A 15,914-nucleotide genomic window follows, 5' to 3' on the forward strand; every position below is an offset into this window, starting at 1 on the left:
CAGAAATGCTGTGCAGTCCCGCGGGAAAAAGAGGATTTCCATTAGCAAAACAAAAGCAAAAAAGCAAAACAAATCAAGCAAAACAAATCATTCAGGAGCACGCTGTGCGAGTACAGATTTCAACCAGCAGCAGAAACGAAAGGCGAATCCTGCCGGTTGTGGGTTGAATGGGGGTCACAGACGCCATATTCCTGTCAAATACGGTGCAAAATAAGGGCTTACCGGCGACGGAGAAGTCCAGCTCCAGGTCCAATAATTTCCTCTTTGTTGATTTCATGACTGCCCAGAAATATCTGAACAGCCGAGCCGCGGCAGCACACAGGTATATGACGTGTCAGAGGAGAAACGAGCCTTTCACATTTCTCTCTTTGTGGCAGGTAACGGCCCACAAACCTCACCGCACTTTAGGGACTGTTCTTTACTTATGAAGGGACTGTTCTTTACTTGTCAGGGGAGGAGGGTGGCTGGTTGATTTTTATTTCATTTATTTATTTTATTTTGATCCCCCCCTATGTTAATCACTTATTGATGCTGTTTTTGAAGTATGAATAAGTCAATAAGTAATTTATTCCATTGAAATATCATTGATGTATTATAGAAAAGTGATTTATCTTTTTATAAATAACAAAAGGCACATCTGCCTCATTTTTGCTGTGGTATCGTGATACTACTATTTTTCACTGGTATCGTACCGTGGGTCCCAATTTTGGTACCATGACAAGTCTCTGATGACTAAACTGCACGCTGGGGGCAGGTGTCCCTCATTGTCCCTCACAAACCTACTCCTTGTCCCACATTTGGTTTACTGGGACCTGGTCACCCTAGAGGTAGGGTGGGGTTGGGGGGGGCTCTAAGGTGCCACTTGCCTGGGGCCCCCAGAGTGTCTTGAAACATCCCTGGGCAAAGTCACAGTTCACCTGGAGAAATCCTCTGCTCCACACCACTGAAGTGCAGCTAGGCAAACTCACAGTTCAGCTAGAGGTATCCTCGGCGGGCATCAACAAAGGAACCCGACGACCACAGCGGCAAAGTCTTCCTACTCCCATCCGATGAATCATCTTTTAACTTCACCTCACGTTGGACAAACACACACACACACACACACACACACACACACACACACACTAATACGAGCCTCAAAAAACTCTCAGATAATGAGGGACTGTGCTGTAGTGTTTAACTACATTTCTTTTAACTATTAGAGATAGACTGTCCATCACAGTGCACTCTTTCCGGTGCTAGCCAAGGCTATTCAAGAGAAGGCTGAGACACGGGGTCAAACACAGGGGGATTGCACATGCGCAGTGTAACTTGAGCTGCGATGCTGGAGGGTGACAGCAGGGGTGCTGGATAAAAAGTGCAGGATCCGCTCAGGCGATCAAGGAGTGCGCTTGGTGCGGTCTGCTTGGACTTTTGGACGGCGGCTGCCTGAAGTTGTCGAAATTGCATCTCTGTCATTCTCACCCACAACGCAGGCCACCAGTGACAGTCCAGTAATAAGTTGTGAAAATGACATGCATGCACATCCCCTTTATTCCGTGGTCTCACGCCATATACTGAGCCTTTGAGGAAGTACAGACCAGATTTTACTGTGCATGTGCAATCCCCCCATGTTTGACCCCGTGTCTCAGCCTTCTCTTGAATAGCCTTGGTGCTAGCTTAGCTGCTGCCTCCTATCTTCCTTTTCTTTTTTTAACTCCTCTCCTCTCTGCCGCATTTCCCCCCAATCATCACAGGCAAATCAAACTGACCAATAAAACAATAGAACAAAACCACATGAATTCTCTGAATGTACATCTCGCGATATTTAACTATTTACCTTCAAAATGAACTTATATTCTTTTTAACTGAAATCTCCATTAACTTGTTAATATTTATTGTGTCTCTATTAAGTGTTATGAGAACAACCTTAATTTCACTTCATTTCTTATCTTATTAGGTCTTTCCTCCTTTATAAGGCACTACATTTATTTAACCCCTAATTTTCTCACAGGGGCTACATAGTTATTTCAAGCCAATGTTTTTTTCTAAACCTCATTATGGGCTTTTGTTGCCTAAACCTTAGGAAGTACACCTAAACACAAAGTGTTTAACCAACATTCTAAGTTAATTGTGAAAAACATTGTTTGTGTTTAACAAGCAGACATTTTATGTTCCCTATGCAGACTGAATTTTAGTTTGAAATGTGTCTATGCAGGTAAGGAGCATGAATTTACATGCCGTGCCTGAACATCCAAAACTGACGCCAGAGGGTACCTAGCACGTCATATTTTGACGTGATGGACTACGGACCAAGTGTTGGTATGTGAAGAGTTTACAGTAAGAATTTTTTTGTTTGGTGCAGTGTCAGTAGTAATGCGGGCACAGCACCAGACAGTTGTGGTGAAGAGGCAGCTGAAGTGAAGGGCAAGGCTCTTGATTTACCAGTCCATCTATGTTCTGACTGTCACCTGTGGTCATGAGCTTTGGGTAGTAACCGGAATCAGATGAGGATGTCTCCTGGGCGCCTCCTGTTAGAGGTTTTTCAGGCACATCTGGCTGACCAACCCTATTTCATTCTGAAGTCATCAAAACCTAGTGTTTGGGCAGTAACTTCTACGTCACACACTGATGAAAAAGCCATCCTTTAAATTCAGCACGATATACGGCTGGGCGTTGTCAGTGTGAAACACGACAGGGGGAAACATGGCAGGACAACATAAGGCGGCAAAAAGTCCAAGTAGGGTGGGTGGGAGTAGTGGTGACTGGTTCCATCAATCACCAACTTTCACCCTTGAATGTGAAGCCAAAACCTAGTATTTTTTCTGAATCTAAACATGTGCTTATGTTGCCTAAACCCAACCACTTGCGTTGACTAAATGTAACTAGAAATTAGGGATTATACATCTCATCAGACCTGGGAACGCCTCAGGATCCCCCAGGAGGAGCTGAAAAACACTGCTGGGGAGAGACGTCTGGAATACCTTGCTCAGCCTGCTGCCTCTGTGACCAGGCCTCAGATAAGCAGATAACAATGGATGGGTGGATTATACGTCACGCCCCTGGTGTGTAAAGGCCTTTACTGTGATGTATTTCCTGTTTCCTGATGTCTGCAGGCTAACTTCCTGTGTCACGAACTCTGGTCTTTAAGTAGCTTGATCACACTTTCATATGTAACCATAGCTTCCATTCATCCTAACATCTGCTCCTTTTAAGGAAAACTGTCACTTGAGACAATGTTTTCCTTTAAACTCTGACTTACTTAAACACAGATTGAGCAGTTCATCCGTCACTCATAATGATTAATTTAAATTACAACCAAAAATTTCCCATCAAGTGTTCATCATTGTTCATGAGTGGGCTGGATGTTTAATTCATGAACAGATGGATGGGCCTTCGTGCATCACATGATGCACTGACAAACCTCTTTTTATATCTGTAATTAGAGCTATTGGAAATAGGGAGTAGAGGCTTTGTTAGCAATGATAATTATAATTATTACCATAATGATGCCTGGTCTCAATATAAAGTCATGCTCGAAGTTCAGATAGGTTGTCAATAACACTGGAGCAGAAATAGAAATAATTTCATGACTCACAGAGGACTCTAATTAAAAATAAGGAGCATGTGATATGGGCTTTTCATGACCTGTCAGGTGCACACGTTTCTTAAACGTGATCGCTTAAATGTGAGTTTTCCCATGTATAGTCACATAGTGAGTTTTCCCATGCTCAGTAGGAAGCGGATAATTGAGGCCGTCTTCATGTCGGTCCTGGATTTGGGTGACATCATCTATAGACACGCCCCTGCCTCCACTCTTAAACCCCTTGATTCAGTTTATCACTTGGCCCTGAGATTTCTCGAGATTAAATAAAGGTTGAATGAATGAATATTTTCTCTGCCAGAGAAGCTCTCTGCTCCGGCCAGGAGGAAGGACAGAGAGCCCAGTATGGAACCTGGCTGCTCCTTCTCTTTCCCTCCATTCCTGTAAGGCAAGAAGGAGAGGGAGCTTCTGCGGCTGCAGCAAAAGAAACAGACGATAATATCAATCAATCAATATATTATCAAAAATATATGTTGGATTTATATTCTAAATAAATATTAATTAAATTAATTAAGCGTAGAGTGACCTGTCAGGCTCAGAATGAGACTGAAATCTCTAATTCAGTTCAAAACAGGAAGTAGTGTGACATGTTTCAACCTGGTTGGGTGTACTTAGTATCTGATTTCAACACTGAAGTCTAATTCTCATGTCTTGTGTTTTATCAACAGTCTGGTTTGTTTTGACCCCAAAGATCAGCTGAACCAGTATTTTTTCATAATAACAATCAAATGACAATGCGTAATGTGAAAGTCAATTAAAATCGCAAACCCGCAAGAATTATCACCTAGCTCTGCAGTTCTACAGTTTTACAGCCTGCAGTGTAACTGTTTAGTTGCTCTTATCGTCTGGCTGAAGCAGGCAGCTGTGTCAGAGAAAAAACTAACTCCACTTTCTTCAGATAATTACCAACTTTTTCAGGTGTTACCAGGTAGCATACAGAGTATGAGAGCCAGACATTTCCCCTGTGAAGCTGCTGGGGACCAAAACAAAGCTATAAGTGAATGACTATTGGACTGAAATACACCAGGTGCCAGCAACACGACTTTAAATGATTATTGCTCCATTTGTAACTCCAGCCCAAAATGGGATTTGTTTTTCTCTCCTCTTTGTTGCTGAAGGCCCCCTCACATGGCCCTCCTTACTACTCCCACACTCTCATTCATTTGAGATGACAGATAAGAATTCACACAAGCACTCCAGCCCCAGTGGATTTATCACCTTCTTGTATACTCCTATATCTCAAGCTGTGGAATCCAACTGAGGCTGATACACAGCAGTACATCAGACAGAAATGAGAGTGTGTGTCTGTGCAGACATGAGCATTTAAGTATTCATACCCTTTTATGTATGCATGACTCTTCCTAAGGAGGAATTTTTCTTAAAAAAAAAAAATAGCACGGTTGTCACTACAATCTTCCTCTCAAAGGATAAATTAATCAGCAACTAAGGACGTTTTCAGACGGATCCCATTTTAGGCCTGCATGGAAAAACTCAGTGCAGTACTAATCCATTTTGAAGCGCCTGTATAAGGATGTCGGTGAATTATTAACCCAAGCACTTTAACAAATTATGCTTCTAAAAAAAAAGCATCCTAGCATTTTTATTCTATTTCTGCGCCTCTTACTAAGCAGCAAAGCAGGCAGACAGAATTAACAGAGAGTAAATATTTAGGCATGTTTGCCCTCTCCCGTCTGTAAAAGTTAGATTTACAGAAGATTAGATTTAAGCAAGCTTATTTACTCTATAGTACGTCATGGTCCCAAACATGTTGCCCTTAAATAGTCATGGAGTTAGGCTGCAAGTGTGAATACAGCTGCAGTAAACAGCCTTAAATTCATGGAGGTAAATCGAAACAAATACGCCCTCAGGGCTCATAGTTAAGAGGCCTAAACTATGAGGACAAATCAGAATGTTTTGTGGAAGTGAAATTAGGTTTTGGAAGATTGGAGGTCAGCTTCTGAAGGTTAGCTCTAATCTCAAAAAGGTTTTTAAAGTTTAAAACTACAAGCAAAACTTTTCTGGTCAGATGACAAGTCAAACAAAATAGAAGTTATTTTCAACAAAAGAGGTCCTACTATAGAAAGGGTTGGATTTTAATTGTGTCATAATATAATTTTTCTTTAAAAAAGAAACTTCCTCTCTTGTGTGCTAACTGTCTTCTGGTGATCATTAGATAATGATTCTGATGTGGTAATCAGTTATAATCTGCGGACATCAGACAATGACTGCTGGAGGTTACAGCAGGTGCCTTATGTCTGCTCATTAAAAATGATTACTGTGTGATTATGAAGGGACAGTGAATCATATAATGAAAGGTCATTAAAAGTTTCTCTGCACATCTCTTACACACTATAAACAAGAATCGACTGGTTCAACTTAAATGACTTAAGGTAACAGTTGTAATGCATCTTTATAAGTAGTTCAAACTCCGACCTTATTGAGTAAATTTGAGTCTTTTATAATCCAACAAACTCTACTAAATTAGTAGGATCAACACAATTGGCTTTGACCTCAAAATGCTTAATTAAGCTGAATCAACTTAATATTTATCCAAACATTGTGGTGATGTTTAGTGGTCAAATTATTTAAGATATTCTAACTTGTATATTTTAGTTCTGTCCAACTCAAAAATGTCAAAAAATGTTTTTGAATTTGACAGAGTTCTTTAAATAAGCTGTCAACTGATTAAAACATGTTAATGTAACAAACATGTCTTTCTGTGATAAACTTCTTTATTTCAAGTGTTATCCACAAACCTCATAAATATATTTTAGAGGGCAAGAAACAAACCAGAATTACTGCCTCAGTCAGGTATTGCAGTTTTTCCATCCATGTCTGTCAAAACTCATATGTAGTTTCATAATTGACATGCATGATTTAATATCAGCAAAACCACTGTCCTTGTGGTGGACTACCAGAGGGACATGAGAGAATAAAAAACTGCTGCCATGATAATAAACAATGCTTTAAATATGCATGTTCTAAAACGTGGATGCTTCACTAACATCTTCAGCCCGGCTGGACATAAGATCTATACAGTCAGCACAGTTTAAAGGTGGACAGGGGAGCAAGGAGTGAAATTGACTTTTGGTCTTTTGGATATAAAATGTAATCACCTTATAATTTTATCTCACACCATGTCCTAACTGGATGTGACGCGAACGAGTGTCTGTGACTAAATCAGTTCGATTGCATTGTTTTCCAAAACTACAAGCAGGAGATGCAGCATGCTGCCATTTGCAAGACTTTTGTTGGATGCCCTGTTTTCTATTTAATTCCTGTCGCTCATGTTGGAAGTGCCGCAATGGATGAGGAATGGCTAGATCATGAGACTGAAATAAAGAGTTATCTTTATGATACCACCTCATTTCACCACAAAAACCTAACTAAGTTGACATCTGGCTGGGGGGAGATCACGAGGGTGTGTGGGATGCTCAGCAGAGCTTGCTAGTAACCTAGCTTATTTTAGATGGTTGAGATGGTGGTTTGATACAGTATGATAGCTACAACAGTGATATCTATAAGTTACCCACAATACTATTGTTGTGAATATGAATAATACGGAAGTACGTACTCAACCATCATTTCAGTGGTTACTCTGAGACCACAGCTGTTAGGTACGTGTTTTTTTTACATGATGTGGCATGACGCGGTACAACAGTCAGATGCTCGCTTGCTGTTAGGAGTTTTGTGAGGTCACAGTGACCTCTGACCACCAAAATCTTATCAGTTCATTCTTGAGTCTAAGTGGATGTTTGTGCTAAATTTGAGGAAATTGCCTCATGGTGTTCCTGGGATTGCATTCACAAGAATGGGACAATTAAACAGACGGATGGTCATCCCGACAACATAATGCCTGCGGCCATGGCTGTCACTGGTGTGGAAGGCTTAAAACTCTTGTTGAAATTGACCAATAAATATCTTACAATCTCGGCATAACTGGCTTTATTATGACATAATTAGCTTGAGAAGGAAAGCTTGATGTCGAGATAATTAAATCAGAAATCACATGAAATTTCTAGACACAAAAAATTACCTTTGATCAACATATATCTCACAGTAATAATGGCCTTCCCTGATGGTGTGTATGAACCTACTCTATGGATTTGTGTTGAATTAAATCGCACTGGTGTACAAATCTGGAGCTGATGAAACACATGAACCTTATTTAGCCATGGCTAAATAATTGTTTATGTGACATTTATGAAAAGGTTCAAGTTCACATTATCCAACACAGCATTAACAGTCACAGATATGACATAAATAGGACAACAGCATAATTTAATAAATATCTTTACATAGTATTGAGTTTTCTGTTAATCACAGTTTACATTTTGATGAAACATTTTCATATTCAAGACCACCAAAATATATTCATTAGAATGAACATTTAATTAAGTACCCTGCACAAATTACAGTCATAAAGATTTGACCAAAGCAGTTTGACTAACAGAGGAGCTTTTAGAAATGGATCCATTGAGTCACAGTTTGACCTTGTCTCCTACTGCTCAGTAACTATAGAAATGCAGCAGAAATCAATACTGCAACATTAAAGCGTGCTTAAAATTCCAACTAGAAATAGACAAAGCCAACATTTGCACAGTGCAGGGATCGTTTCAAGATGTTTGTACAGCACAACTAGTTGTTACTATGGTTACACTTTGAGAAACACAGCAGGGTTTGATCAATAACGTACATACTTTAAGGTGATGAGAACATGGACATTAATATCATCCATCTGCTGCTGTACGAATGTGTGATGGTAGCAAGAAGAAAACTGGGAATGTAAAACTAATGGATAAGAAACATTACATTGTATATCTAATACAACATGATGGAAAATAACCACACTGGGTCTAACGAACTGCAGCCAAACGTCACTACACAGCACACAATTACATGACAGTCCATTTAATGTAAGTTAGTTCCAAAAACTAAACATGCCCACTTCATTTGTGCTGGGTTACTTATCGTCATCATAATTACACACAGGTATTTGTAAACACTGATAGGTTACAGTCATCCTTACTTTTACAATGCTTATCTTACCTAGTTTATAATTTTGGTGTCTGTGTTCTCATCAATTACGACTACGTTGGGTCATTCTTATAAAGAAAAGATATATTACAGTGACAACAGGTTCCACAGACACTGGGGTTGTTTGAAGGTGTGTCTGTTGGGTGGAGATGTCTTAATATAGTTTTTTGTTGTCAGTATCAATATATCCTAGCCATGAGTTGGAGAACAGGTTGTGTTTTGATTTGTGAAACCAGAAGCAAACATTTAAACAGTCTCTGTATTTATATTTTACATTAAAATATTACATATTTGATCAGTCAGCAACAATTTTGATTTGGACAATACACGATAGCTCATAGTAAACGCAGAAATGGGAAACAAATAAAATCATTTTTGGGTATATGCACCAATGAACATACAGAAGCCACTTCAAACATAGGCCACTACCAAAGACACCCAGGAATTAACAACACATAAAAGTATTGAAAAAGAAATTAACTCTTGACCACATGTCACATTAACCTTAAAGTCACCTTCTAAACCACTGGTGTCTCTATTCTATAATTATATTCTACATTTTCAGTCTTCGGCACCTTCCTCTAGTCTTCCACGTTGACTGGCTCTTTAGGCACCACCAGTTAATGTCTGCTTGGTCTGGGCATAGTTACAGTTTTTCTTCTTCTCATCAGCGTCAGTGCACTGTGTCAGAGACAGATTCTGGATTAGTTTGGATTTGAGGAAGCGCCTGTAGGAGTCTTTTTCCATTAAGGTGTAGATCGTCTTCTGAGCCACATTGAAACAAGACGGGCAGGCATTCTGGACGTTCTGCCTTGTTTCTTCTCTGGTTGCTGCATCCAAGTTGACCTTGAATTACAAGAAATGAGAAGGTTAAAACACTAAAACTATGTTTATATTTCAAGAGTGTGACACTGTAATTTTCATGGAAGAAGACAAGGAAGTTACTCAGAAAAGAATATTAACTTTTATTGCTCCACTTACAATAAAAAAAAAACCCTGAATGCATCAATTTCAAAAAATAAAAGTTGTAAGGACTTGATATGAAGAGACAATAAAATGAAACAAGCTTGGGTAAAATAAAATTAAAAAAATACACCCTTTCAACTATTCCCTGTTTATTTAATTTTCCATTTTATTTCCATTAGCAGTAATCCCAAAGGACTGAACTGGGTGTGCCAAATATCCTTCATCCATGCTAAGCACCCAGCTTCCCAGGATAATAATAAAACCATAGAGCTTTAGCCTTTCATCAGGAAAGTGACTAAATGGTTATATAGTATAGCTGTGTTGTCGGTGAGCATATTCAAAGCTTTGCTGTCACAATCAACTACAAGTATTCACTTTATTGAAGAAGAATGTGCCATCACATCAATAAGATTTCCAGTAAAGCCTCTGGAGTGTGATTTATGCTTTGAAACAATGTCAACTTTTTTCCCACCTTTTGCTTTTCTTAGCCTCTCTTTCTATAGTCCTGCCTGGCATGTTTTGTCTTCCACATTTTCCACTTTTTTAACTTTTTCAATGCTTTATCTACTGTTAAGTTTTATGTCATTGGTGTTACTGTTTGTTTCAGATAAAAGTCATTACCTCATTAGGAGCATCTGCCTCCACATGTTGCTGGTAGAGCTTTTTGGCTTTGGTTGCCATCTCGGATGGTATGGACTTCTTGTAGTCTTCACAGGCGACCCAGAAGTCTAAGTTCTCCTCGCTGAACTCTGACTTAAGGAAGTGACCAAAGACCTTACGACCCTCTGAGAAAAATACAGAATAGAAACAGAATAGTGTTTCTATTTAATATCCAATTCACCTACAGACAGGAATGCGCACATTGACAAGGCTGATTCATGCTGCATTTAAGTATCATTAACAGAGGGTAATATATGTCATGACATATTCATGCTCATTTAAAGGAATATGAAAATACAGTCTTGACACATGTCCAAGGTAATCACCTGGGGTCTAAATCTGGCAAGACTTGTAATTAATGATCAGCAAAAGTAGTCACACTGGTGATTTCAGGTACCAAACTTGCCAAAAGCTAGCAAAAATGCTACCTTGGCCCAATGTATAGGCCAAACAGTATATTGGCTAAAATTAGCTTCCAATTAAGAGGGCACTAAATCTTTAACACACTCATTGTGGAACATGAGTGTAATTACAGCATACAATGTCAAAAAAGTGGTGCATTATGGTGTATTTTAGGCTTAAGAAGGACTTGTTTCACAGGAGCTGCTTTACAGCACCTAACTGAAACAGGTAGTTGTTCTCCCCTCGCTAATGGAGCTAAAGACATGGCAATTAAAAGTTGTTAAAAGTGAGCAAAAGATGAAAAAGTCAATTCAAGTGTATTCATCTCCCTAAGAGAAAATAAGCAGTCATCATGTGAAGGCAGGAAGCATGAAAAAAGCAGAATTATACTTTGAGTATAGAGTTGTTACTTTTTACAAAAACAACAATAATAAATCTTCACAGCCATAATTGCATCTTGTCTTTTTGGATACACAAAGCCAAGTATTTTCCATCTACGCACTTAATGGAAAAGCACAGCACAGCGTAGTTACATTTTTTTTTTTTTTTATCAGATAATTAACTGATGCAGCGCCTCTGCTCTCAAATCCTGCATGACTTAGAGGACAGATCAGATGGTTGAGATCAATAAGGCCACAATAAAATAAACAAAAGAATATGGGACCAATGAGAGCTGACAGATGAAGTAGGGAAGGCAGAAGGAGGACATGATCATGTTAGAGGTCAGTGGATGAGGTCATGGAACAGAGCAAGTCAGACCGCAGCTGGTTCCTGAAAAGGCCATTGCTCCCGTTTGGTATCCACGCACTCACAGAGTAATTCTCAGTGGGCTTATGCACACTCACACTCACACAGACACATACACATTCTGCACTGGTCAATGCACCCTGAGGGGCCATTGAGTAGTGCCGCGAGACACGTAGCAGATGACCAGAGCATGAGAATGCGTCGGAGAGTGCCTGTGTGTGTGTGTGTGTGTGCAAATATGTGTGCTTAATTTTAGTATTTATGTCACCCAGCCAAATTTTCTTAATTTTTGTTTAACATTATGATCAAAGCTACATTAGACTACTTATTATTAGGACTGGTCAAAAGTCAACACACCTTCTGTACTACAGTTATTTTATTCTCATTTTGTGCTTTACAAAGAGAGAAGAAAGAGACTAAGCATCACTTCTGAGATTGCTAAAACCTTACTGGCAACCATTAGTGAGGAATGTGAAGGTCAGGGCCTTGTCTGATAATATTCCCATGATTACAACACAATCCTGAGAGAGATTCTGCTGGAAGACTCATGAGTCAAGTATCCGCCTGATGTTATTGTCAGTACTATAAGTTTATGGTATATCAGAATCAAAGTCCTTTGGGCTCACTTTGGATTTGAACACAACCTTATTAGGACTTGTTCCAATTCAAGTTAAGCATGTTTAGGTGTGACACAAAAACCTAATACTTACTTTGACTGCTCATCACATAGCTGAAAGACTCCTTCCATTTTTCCACCTCAGCTTGAGTAGGCATCCTGGAACACAGATAAACAGCTTTTTAAGTAAGGTGCCACAGACTTTCTCAGTGAGACATTTTGAAGAAAAATTGCAATATGCATACAAATATTCATATGTAAACTATACAGTAGATCACGCAAATTTGTGGTGGACATGTTTCTGATCTGGTATTATTATGCCAAAGAAATATAACATATTCCTTACATGTCCACTAAACACATAACTCTAGAAACACAAGAAAAATGTCATATGTCGACAGTGTTCTTGTAAATTAGGCATCAATATAATCCACAAAGATGAACTATTTGTGTACATTTTGGATTTTGTCACCATGCTTCCACCCTCCATTGGTTAGCCATGCTATTTTAATGAAAGGAGACCATGTTTCAAAAATTAAGATTTCTTGGTGGATCAGACATGCTGACTCTTGTTCACTCCACAGCTTCACCAGTTTCTCCTCCTTTCCCACTGTACAAAATATTTGTTTTCCTTCTTGTGCCTATCCAGTGTCCCCTCCATTTTTACTGTCAACCTGGTTTGCTGCTTTCTGTTTGGTGCCAGAGGCGAGAGCACACCAATTGGCTGTTGACAATGCTTCATGTCATTGTGCTTCTGTATTGGCATGAGCCAAAGCTAAAAACTAACAATAATATAAAACATGTTTGATTCTGTTGGAACATCAGTGACCACCTACCAAACGTTTGAGATCACAGGAGTGTGCACCAACTGAGGTAAAACTCTCAGGATTTTACTTCTACATTGGAAATTTGCCTGCCTGTATGGAGGTTTTCTTTTTTTTTCTATATGAATACAGCTCATCCAGATCCCAACTGCACTAATGAATGGATCAATAATGGCAGCAAATCAAATCACATGGTGCGTCATCTGGCATTTACATTTCAAAACCTACTGTTCAATAAAAGCCCCTTAAGGATGTCATCACCTGAATAATTATTAACATCTACACCCAGCTAGAAAAAAGACTAATGTATATGCGTATACATCAGCTGAATAATGCATGTCACAGATGATCACAGCGTGTTTTTGTTTTTTGAATTACTTAATGACACTGCTGCGACAACTGCAGGAAAACTGAATATTGATTATAACAGTCTCTGAATGGGTTATATATTAGTGAAAAGGAAAGGTCAATTTGAGTGTCATGATCATAAAGAAGGGAGGGAACACAGCCTGAGGGCGGGCCATTTATGCCCAACACAAGACATAATGTTCTTTGGCAAATGGAATTCAATTTCAAAATCAATACTCTAACGTAGTAATTGTGTCAGACTAATATGAACTGTAAGGGCTTTATAGATTTTATCCATGGTAACACAAACCCACACCTGCAATACAATTACACACATGAAAAGAGACGCAAGCGGTTGTCAAAACAAAACAAAGTGCCACTGAACCAAATAACAAATTAAGCAGGAAATTATCTATTTCCATTTTCAACTCAGTGCGTCAGTGCAAGCTCTCTTTCCACATCAACCCATTCATTTCTCCTCTCATCACCCCTTCATCTCTCTCCAAACAAACCACACACAACTGAAAGGAATCAATGTCGTACTGTAGTTTGACCTGCCGGTAGTGTCCTCTTTGACCTTATGGAAACTCAGTCTTAAGATTAAAGCTCCAAGTCATTAGATTTAAAGTCAACACCCAGTTGTAAATCATTTTTGATTTTGTAAAAAATCATTTAGGGATTATGTGTCCAAACCTTTGCCCATGAAAAAGCAATTTTTGGACGTAATCAAGGTCAATAAAAAATAGTTACATCAATAAAAAAAACCTAACCTCTAATTCTAAATATCCATGTTCCCACCAGCAGTTTGGGCTGAATAAATTAAACATATTCATCATAAAACAGAATTTCTTTCTTTTCTTTAACTAGTGAGATTTATTCTTTGCTATCACAACCACCACCATCATATTTCCCCCCTGTGCGGTGCTTTCTGATGAAAATGCAGTTTATGAATCCCTTTTAATGCAACATGTTACTCTCTCAGCAGACATGAATGGAGGGGTTTCTGCTTTGATCATAATCGTTGTGATAGTGGTTCAAATTAATTCTTTAATTGCTGGAAGAGTAGCTCGATGTGACATCTGAGGAATATGAACACAAAGGAATATTTTAAAGCATCAATAAATTGAACTAACTTTGCAGAAGCAGCAGCAGCAGCAGCAGCCACAGCATCAGCCTTATCTTTTATCTGCTTCTGATCTGTTGCCTGGGGCTCAGGCTTCTGGAGTAAGAAGCTTATTTTATGTTTGATGTCTTTGGCACTGTGGAAAGGCAGATGAGAGGACAGTCAGTGAAATGCATTGAAGAAGATTTCAGTCAGTTTGTTTTGTGTCAGTAATATCTGAACAATTGACCTGTTTGAATAAAGATCTGTTTTATGTAAACAAGTGGAGAGCAACTGGTTCCTCATTTTCTTCACTGAACTCCTGCTGTTAACTCATTTACAAGTTTAAAATAACACATGCTTTACTTACAATTAAATATTGTCAAATATTCTAAGGCTATTCTTCTGTTTTATTTTAGCAGGAACATAACAACACTTCTATCCACCAGTTCTTAAAATTAAATTGGTCTTACCTTTTTAAGCATGTTGCAGGAAGGGTTGCAAGTCCTCTACACATGTTGGAATGTTACAGATCCAAATTATGTGCTGTTGTTGTAAATAATGACAGTACTGGAAGCAACAGTGTGCTTGCTAGCCGCAGGGCTTTCAGTGTTAGACAGCAGGCTGTTAGTATCTCCACCCCCAGCAGTGGTTTTATACCTCCAGAGTGCTCACTGACTCACAACTGACCAATCACATTGGGCAGGGAGGGAGAGAGAAAAAAAACAGAGACGGAGAGAGGGAGAGGAGCTGGGGGAAATTTACAGCAGATGGGATCGTAAGTAACCAAAACAAAAGGTGTTTTCCTTCTGTGGAATGTCTCCCCGCTGTGGAAAAACACAAAGAGCTTCATCAGTTTGAGCAAAAATTAAATCCAGGCACGAATACTGTCATCAGTGCTGTGACTGTATGATGAAGGAGGTATTTGTGGGAAAGTTGTTTTTATTGGTGGACCCAGTTTTCCTTCACATGCAGCAGTGAGAGTTAAAAGTCTTGCCTCTCATTAAAATCATCTGGTTTCATTTATACATACTCATTGTATATTATATACAACTGTATTTGTCATAGTATTCAGGGTTTTTTTTGTTGTTGTTGTTGTTGTTGTTTTTTTTGCTTTGCAGTAAGGAGGTATATTGCAACAAATGTTCTAATTTACATGAACTCAAAATTCAACTTTAATAAGGTTGCCAATTAAACCTCACAAAAAAAAAGAGATTTTTTTTAAATGTACTTTTTACCTCAATCTCATGGAACTGTCTTACTACCTATGTAGTATGTACTAATAGTCACTGTTTTTGCAGCTACAAAAAACAGTATAGAATGCATGCTGTTAGGGACAACAGAGTCTTGTTTTGCTCTCCTGAGGCCGTGTCACCACCATCTGTAACTTATTTTACATGCGCAGCTGCAAGTAGCTCATCCATGTTTGCACAGAATTAGTTTGTAGTATGGAAACAGGACACAGCTCATATATTGTAGCCTGGTAAGACCATCCTGATATCGTGAGCTCAACATTCTGTTTCGCTCTCTGTATCACTTTGGCCCTGCTGCTTGCCCAAATACTTTCCAGAAATTAAAATCCAAAGGGGGCCAATCAGGGATCCGCACCGTAGTTGACAGCATAAGCAG

At 39.0% G+C, this 15,914-nt stretch overlaps 1 protein-coding gene across 1 annotated transcript; it reads right to left on the reverse strand.

The window, feature by feature from the left end:
* Positions 1–7,847: 7,847 nt before the first annotated feature.
* LOC117253406 (regulator of G-protein signaling 5-like) lies at positions 7,848–14,921 on the reverse strand. Its single transcript, XM_033620826.2, has 5 exons — positions 14,759–14,921; positions 14,317–14,442; positions 12,106–12,170; positions 10,208–10,371; positions 7,848–9,466 (listed from the first exon to the last, which is right to left on the reverse strand). Exons 1-5 carry the CDS (start codon positions 14,800–14,802, stop codon positions 9,227–9,229), a joined length of 639 nt encoding a protein of 212 aa, XP_033476717.2. The 5' UTR covers positions 14,803–14,921; the 3' UTR covers positions 7,848–9,226.
* Between the last annotated feature and the right edge of the window lie 993 nt (positions 14,922–15,914).

This window comes from Epinephelus lanceolatus, chromosome 6 (genome assembly GCF_041903045.1).
Source record: "Epinephelus lanceolatus isolate andai-2023 chromosome 6, ASM4190304v1, whole genome shotgun sequence".
Classification (NCBI taxonomy): domain Eukaryota; kingdom Metazoa; phylum Chordata; class Actinopteri; order Perciformes; family Serranidae; genus Epinephelus; species Epinephelus lanceolatus.

Coding starts and splice junctions, on each gene's coding strand:
- LOC117253406 (XM_033620826.2), bottom strand. CDS start 14,802: ATGTGTAGAGGACTTGCAACCCTTCCTGCAACATGCTTAAAAAG. Junction 12,171..14,316: donor GCTGCTGCTGCTTCTGCAAA/GTTAGTTCAATT, acceptor TCTGTGTTCCAG/GATGCCTACTCAAGCTGAGG. Junction 10,372..12,105: donor CTATGTGATGAGCAGTCAAA/GTAAGTATTAGG, acceptor TATTTTTCTCAG/AGGGTCGTAAGGTCTTTGGT.